The 7,731-nt window shown below is 36.2% G+C and overlaps 1 protein-coding gene and 1 non-coding gene across 2 annotated transcripts; both read left to right on the forward strand.

Annotated features, from left to right (window-relative positions):
• The first annotated feature begins 3,390 nt into the window (after window positions 1-3,390).
• TRNAD-GUC lies at window positions 3,391-3,462 on the forward strand. The gene has a single exon. It is a non-coding gene; the product is annotated as a tRNA-Asp (tRNA).
• Window positions 3,463-4,532: 1,070 nt separating this feature from the next.
• LOC122061223 (purple acid phosphatase 3-like) lies at window positions 4,533-7,520 on the forward strand. The gene is made up of 7 exons (XM_042624435.1): window positions 4,533-4,860; window positions 4,942-5,098; window positions 5,627-5,734; window positions 5,840-5,970; window positions 6,762-6,890; window positions 6,980-7,047; window positions 7,126-7,520. The coding sequence occupies exons 1-7, from the start codon at window positions 4,666-4,668 to the stop codon at window positions 7,337-7,339; spliced, it is 1,002 nt and encodes a 333-aa protein (XP_042480369.1). The 5' UTR covers window positions 4,533-4,665; the 3' UTR covers window positions 7,340-7,520.
• The last annotated feature ends 211 nt before the right edge of the window (window positions 7,521-7,731 follow it).

Genomic DNA, 7,731 nt, shown 5'->3' on the forward strand with positions numbered 1-7,731 from the left:
ACACCTTATCATGTGGTTCGAATTCGATGGGTGCAGACCTAGAGATCAATTAGTCTAGGTCTTGGTTTGGTACAAAATCCTGTCCAAAGTCCTAAAAGTGTTCACCCTAGCTTGGACCATAATGGGTGAACAACCCAACCCTTGGAACATACTACAGTTTCATGTGGCAAAAAGCCGACATCGAGGTGCCAAACCTTCCCGTCAATGTGAACTCTTGGGAAAAATCACTCTTTAAGCCAAACTCTTTATGACTGAACCTGTTAATATCAATTAAACACGTTTATACATGCACAAAATATACACAAACAATCCATTGCAAAGTTATGAGAATAACCGAAGCATAAAATTGGAAATTTTCATTAAATCAAAATTTTCATATTTTCCATTGAATAAAAATATTTTTGGTTTTTTTTTTGGATGAAACAAAACAATCATATAACTAAGATGTGTAAGCCATCCTTCCTCTGTTGGTATATGAGTTGGGTTTTGGTTTTACTTATCTTAATTCCTAATTTTGTTTAGTAAAATCTTAGCATGTTGGGTTCGGGGTAAGGCAGGTTCTATCCCTCCACACCCCCCCCCCCAACCCCCCCCCCCAAATTATATTTTTTATTTATCTTCTATCAATAAATTTTATGGTCCAGTTAGGGATACCCAAATAAGTTCCTAGTTAAAAAATAATAATAAAATAAAATATTTTATAACCAAGATGTGAAGTGTGTTTATGTGCGAGGCATTTTTGAGGTGCAACTAAGATTTGAAGTGCTCAAGATATGCTAGTTGTAAGGGAAATTTAAAAGGAAGGGAATAACATTTTATAACTTAAACGAAACTTTTATAATATCACATGAGATAATGATTACAAAAATTTTTTTTTCTCAAGTTTGAAAATTTTCACTTCCCTTTCCTTTAATAACCCTTACAACCAAACAAAGCCTCAGTGTTTTTAGTCTAGCTAATATGAGTTTAATGTCCTTTGGGCAGAGGACTGACTTCAGGCCTAAGCCTAGTCCAAACAATAGTGTAAAGAGTGGACTGGACCTAGATCATCTCATCCCATGCATGGCCCAACCTATTTTCACTAATAAAGGGCATACCCAATGCGAAGCTCCTACATGTACAAGGTCTGAGTGACAAGAACTACGCAGCCTTACCTCGAGAATATCGAGAAGCTGTTTCTACCGTTTGACCATTAGGTCTCAACATTTGTATCTTATCATTAAGCGCAACCCTTTGCCTATTTTCACTAATATAAACTTAATTTCCAATTTTGCCTCTTGATAATTCTTTTGCATTTATCATTAGTTTAATGCTTGGTGTTTTTAGCAATGTGAGTTTCAACCATCGCACGAAGCCACACACCCTTACCTGTTCTAAACCATGTATCACTATTCACAAATAAGTAGAGGTGGGCTTTGGATGCATGGAATGGGCTGGAAGGGTGGCCCAAGACCAGCCCAAGGTACAAGAATTTAACCCAGCCGACCTTAGGTTTGGGATTGTTCAACCCAAGCTCAACCCAATCAAAATTATTTAAGCCAACACTGAAGGCTCAGATTTTCTCAAATTGGGCTAATCTTAGGCCGGTTTCTAAGAAAATTAAGAAAAGAAAAAAAATATATTTTCTTGGTATAAAAATTTCTCTTTGTGATTGGTATGTCTTCATCCAAGAGAAGATTCAGTTATTTAATTTCAAAATTTTCCTTGGAAATTGTGAAGTTTTCTTTTGCTTCAAAAAATAAAATCTTGCCAAAAACACAAAAAGATGAGAAAATATAAAAAAAAAAAAAAAAAAAAAAAAATCTTTTTTTTTTTTCTTCTCTTCTCTTCTAATGGTAACCAAACATACATATTTTTTTTTATTTTCCTGTCATTTCATTTCTTATCTTCTCCTCTTTTCTTTTCCTTTCTTTTCTAGATTCTTTTTTCTTTTCTTTTCTTCTCTTGGCTACCAAACATAGCCTAAGGCTATGATTGGTTGCAAAGAATTTAAAGGTAGGAGAAGTGAAATTTTTGAACTTAAAAAAAAAAAATTGTAATTATTATCCTATGTGATTCCATGGGTTGTATAAGTTACTTTATTTTATTACTATTTTTAGTAATATACATTTTACACATAGCTTTTATTTTACATTTTATAGCAAAGGGTTTTAGATGAAATGTAAAGCGAAATTTAATGATCAAATATGGAATGATTTGGAGTTAGTGATATAGTCATATAGGGTAATAATGATAATAATTTCTTTTTTAAATATGAAAACTTCACTTCCATTCCCTTTAATTCTCTTTGCAACCAAACAGAACCTTAAGACATAAATGCTCTGATCACAATTTCTTGATAATTATGTCATTGGAGAGAGAATACAGCTCTAATTATTTATGGCTCATAGAAGACATTTATTTTATTTTTTTAAATCTACAATTTGGAAATATAGTTGAGTCTAATGCAAAATTTGACATGTGGACCAAAGGAGATGCTCTATAGGTATTCTGCCAAGTCTTGGCAACAATTCTGTTTTGCCAATTTATTGCCAAAAGAAAAATAATCTGATCTTTTTCTGGACATGCTCATTAATTGGGGTTCAAAAAATTTGGATAGATAGATCTTTATGCCTTCACTTATTCATTTTCATCTCAAATGAAGTTTGTCAAGTGATAAAATAAAGCATTGAAAATTAACGATCGCTAAAAATGTGTGTGAACCATTAAAATATTCCTCTACTAGTGAAGATAAATGATTGAATTTAGTTCTTAAATTTTACATATTGATAATCTTGATCAGTACCAGATCACTTTTCCACAAGGCAAAGTAAGTCATGCCCATACGAAAAAATTCTATAGATGTGCCCGTCAAACTCCTGTTTATCATCATCATGCGTAACTCTAGTTGACAAAATGAGATGTCTACCCACATGAAATCTATCAACGACCAAATTTGGTTGCATTTTGCTACGAGGTTGTCATCATTAAATAAAAAACAAGAAAGTGAAATCTTAAATTGACACCCCTAGAATTTTGCTAACGACAGGTATCCAGGCTGAATTAGTCCCGCGGGCCCATACTGACCCCACAATCGCATGGACCGGGTCATACCGAGGTTGAATAAGAATTATTCAACTTTTCACTGAAAGCAGTGAAGAGCACTAAACACCCTTGTGTGAGTGGCTCAAAGTATGCCCAGTGAGTGTCGAACTTAGGTCACCCCTAGAATAATCTTACATCAGTTTCAAGCTCCATAACCATGACTTTAAAGTTCATAATTAGATGGTCCGACCTCTATATCACTATCTAATCAGATCCCATTTGGCACTAGTCTGGGACAATCTTTAAACCTTGACCCTTGATACTTTAGCTATTAATTTAACTAAGAAAACCATCTCCAACCATCAAGTCGTTGTAGTATAGTGGTAAGTATTCCCGCCTGTCACGCGGGTGACCCGGGTTCGATCCCCGGCAACGGCGTTAGAATTTTTTTTCCTTTTCTGTTGTTGGCTTTTTAGCATTTACTTCCCTCAGACTATGTTTGGCTGCCGACAATAATTTACTTACCTTTATGTTTGATTGCCGAGAAAATGAAAGAAAAAATTACATCGAATATATAGATTAGGGGTGTCAATCGGTCGGGCTTAGTCGGGCCAGGCAGGCCTATGTCATCAAATTATGACCTATCTATTTAAGGAATGAGTCGATCTCAATCGGTGTCATGTCAGGCTTGATCGGGTTCTGACCTTTAATTGGGCTTCTACTAATCAAGCTATAATCGGGCCTTAAACAGGGTAATGTATCAATAAAGGCTTAACCGGGCCTTAAATGGTCTTTACTTTTCTTAGATTTAAGAAATTTTAATGTATTTTGTTAAATCATCAACAATTTTGAAAAGATATTACACTTAATTACAGACAATAATTGATAAAAATATCAATATATACCCTACTCTATCAAAAATAAATAAAAAATCAAAATACCTATATAAACGATCGTGCTAATCAGTTTGGATCGGGCTTGTAAATGGGCCAAGCTGATCGGGAGGTATATCGAGCTTACCCATTTCACCGTATACTATCTATTTATAGGACCAACTTAGGCCTTATATGTTTATTAATCGAACCGATCCAAGTTGAACCATAAAAATGTCAGGCTCGATCAGACCTATTGGCGCCTGCTCAGAATTGACACCAATGTATATGGGGGAACGGAACATTCGGAAGTAAAAAACCAAAATTCCACAAAATATTCCACGTAATATCCGTTTTTAAGGATAAACAAACAAAAACCAAACATTATTGATGAACCTAGAGATCTCTCCATTTAATACTGGCCACGTGTCATACCGAACATGAGAACCGCCCAATGACGCCGTCGACCGCTTATCCCGGTGGAAAAGTAATGAGCGTGAAACATGGTAGAGCTTGTGGTAAAACCGGTTAGACTAAATTCAGGTTAAAATCACACAAACCAAGAAAAAAAAAAATACCTCCCAAGTCCCCAACCGAAACTATAAAAACCATGAGCAAGATATCTGTTTTACGTTGGTGAAGAAGGTGGTGAAGAAGGCTCTGGATTTCCTATCCTAGTTGCTTTCTTCTTCTTATTTTGAATCCTTCTTTGAGGTTTCTTTGTTGGGTGTTGGGTTCCTTTCATTTAATCTCCTCACAAGACAGAGCCATGGGTAGTGCAAGTCTCTGCAACAAAACCATGGCTCTGTTGTACCTGACCACTTTGAGCCTCTGTTTGGTTTCCACTGTTGCAGAGCTTCAGAGATTACAACAACTTGCTAATGGAGATGGGTCTGCTAGCTTCTTGGTTGTTGGTGATTGGGGTAGAAAAGGAGCTTATAACCAATCTCATGTTGCTCATCAGGTACCTAATAGTTCACAACTCTCTTCAGCTTCAATTTATCCAAATTAAAATGGTAGTTACTAATTTAAATTGTTTGTGTAGATGGGAAGGATTGGGGAAAAGCTAAATGTGAACTTTGTAGTCTCGACCGGCGATAATTTCTACGATAATGGCCTGATCGGCGTCGATGATCCGGCATTTGAGGAGTCATTCACCAAAATCTATACTGCTAAGAGCTTACAGAAGCCGTGGTACAGTGGTAAGTAGGGCTGAAAGTTGGCCCTGATAACCCAAACCCACTCTGAGCCCGAACAGGGTTTGGGCCAAGTTTTTTTACCCTGAATGCGGGATAGGGTTGAAAAATCCCAACCCTGGGTCAGGGTTGGGTTGGGTTAGGGTTGAGGCCTTAACCCGGCCCAACCTGACCCAACCCAGTTCGAAATTTAACCTTCTATTTTTATAATAGAAATTAGGGCTCCAATAGGTATTTTATTTTTCTATAATTTTTTAATATATGAGACATGAATGGAAAAAACATGTCGATCAAGATTAATCCAACCATTATAGAAGCCAAGGTCAATCCAATCCGGGTTGGGTTGGTATGAACCCGACAGGATTGGGTTAGGGTTTTAAGAAACCCGGCCCAACCCGGCCTTGTTTCACCCCTAGTGATAAGTATTTTAGAAAAGAAAATACAATAATCCATTAGATGGCCAAAGCGGGTTTGTTTGTTGGTGGTTCAACCATGTGGGTCAATAACCCGGTTTCTTGATTGTTGAAATTGCAGTTTTGGGTAACCATGATTACAGAGGAGATGTAAAAGCACAAATAAGCCCTGTGCTTAGGAAGATTGATAGTAGATGGGTTTGCTTGAGGTCCTTCCTTGTTAATGCTGGTAAAGAAACTCTCCCAACCTATGCTTTTCTATTCCAATTTTAACTCATCAAAATTGAATTTAACTAATGAACTGTTTGATTTCATCTTCTGTTCTGTTCTGCAGAAGTTGCAGAATTGTTCTTCATCGACACGAATCCTTTCGTCGATATGTACTTCACTGATCCGAAAGAACATACATATGATTGGAGAGGAGTGCTTCCTAGCAGAGAGAATCACATTGCTAATGCTCTTAAGGTAACTAATTGATGCAGTGGTTAGGAATGAGAGAGGTTTTAGGCTATGTTTGGTAACGTTCTAGGAAAACATTTCTGGAGTTTCTTCGTTCTATGGAAACGAAAAAAAAGAACAAGGTGTTTGGTACATTTATGGTGTGTTTCGTTATTTTGGAAGAAAAAGTGAAAAAGAAAAAATACTAGAAAAGAGAATTGATGAAACGACAAAAGGTAGTTCCGTCGTTCTAGTTTCATTAAAAAAAAAAAATGGCATTTTGACACAGAACCTGAAATATCCGTTTTTTACACGAAACGTCGTTTCTGGAACAGAAACGTTACCAAACGCAGCCTTAGTCCCACATGTGCTTAAGGGTGTCAACTAGTCGGTTTGGGTTGAGTTGGTTTGGGTGTGGGAATAGTGAAACCAAAACTAATCCAATATAGAAAGTTCAGTTTGATATTGGGTTCTATCGATTTGTTATCGGTTCAATTTCATTTTTTCCCTAGTTTAGGTTTTTTTTTTTTATCATAGATATTAATTTATACAAAAATATGAAAAAAAAAAGTGATTTTTTTTTTTTTTTGAGTTTCAGGCTGATATCAATTTTGAGCCAGTTCCGATTCGATGTCAAGTTTGTTAGGTTTCAGGGTCATAATACCTAAAACTGAAATCAACCCAAATAAGACCTTAGTTCGATTTAGTCTTAATTTTGATACTCCTAATTAGGCTTATGAACTTGGGAATGGCCTCTTCGGTTTAAAGCTCAGGGTTTTGTGTTGGACATCACTACCATTGTTAGTTTTTGTTAACAGGAATTGGATTTGGCATTGATGGAGTCACCGGCGAAGTGGAAGATCGTCATTGGTCATCACGCCATCAGAAGTGTCGGACATCATGGAGACACAGAGGAACTTGTAAACCAACTTCTTCCAATCCTCAAGGTAATTATTTAACAAACCATTAATTAAGAACAAAATTTTCATTAAAACATCTTTGATCTCTTACTAATGTTATTGTTATGATCATTTAGGCTAATAATGTGGATCTCTACATAAATGGGCATGATCATTGCTTGGAACACATCAGTAGTAATGACAGGTAAACTTGAAAACCCTTAATGATCTAATGGTATTAGATCATGTAAAGTTTACTAATGGAGTTGGGATTTTAATGCAGTCCAATACAGTACTTGACTAGTGGGGCAGGTTCTAAGGCATGGAGAGGTGATGTTAAAGAATTGAACAGGGATGGAGTGAAATTCTTCTATGATGGGCAAGGGTTCATGTCTGTGGAATTGACTCAAACAGATGCTAATTTTGTGTTCTACGATGTTTCTGGCGAGGTTCTGCACAGATTTAATTTGTTGAAACCGCTTTATGCTGACATGTAGAGTATTTAGTGACCCAAAAGTGGAGCCCTCCAATGGACCAATAGTGGTCCATGTTTTGTTTTTTTTAACCATAGTGGTCCCTGTACTGAGCTCTTTAATATTGTTTAAGGCATTAATGGTGCCAATCAACATAAAAAAAAAAAAAAGAAAAAGAAAAAAGAGCTAGTTTCATTCCATTTCATCCCTCTCTTTCTCTTGCAAAAGAAAAATGAAAGAACTCACACGGGGTATTTAATGTTCTTCACAACTTTCAATGAAAGTTGAATAGTTTTCATTCAACTCTGATATGACCCGGTCCATACGGATGTAAGGTCAGTATGGGTCCATGGGACTAGTCAAAAACTACTACGAATATTGCACATTTTATTTTTTTATGCACATTTTGATCGAAA

Source organism: Macadamia integrifolia, chromosome 14 (assembly GCF_013358625.1).
Source record: "Macadamia integrifolia cultivar HAES 741 chromosome 14, SCU_Mint_v3, whole genome shotgun sequence".
Lineage (NCBI taxonomy): Eukaryota > Viridiplantae > Streptophyta > Magnoliopsida > Proteales > Proteaceae > Macadamia > Macadamia integrifolia.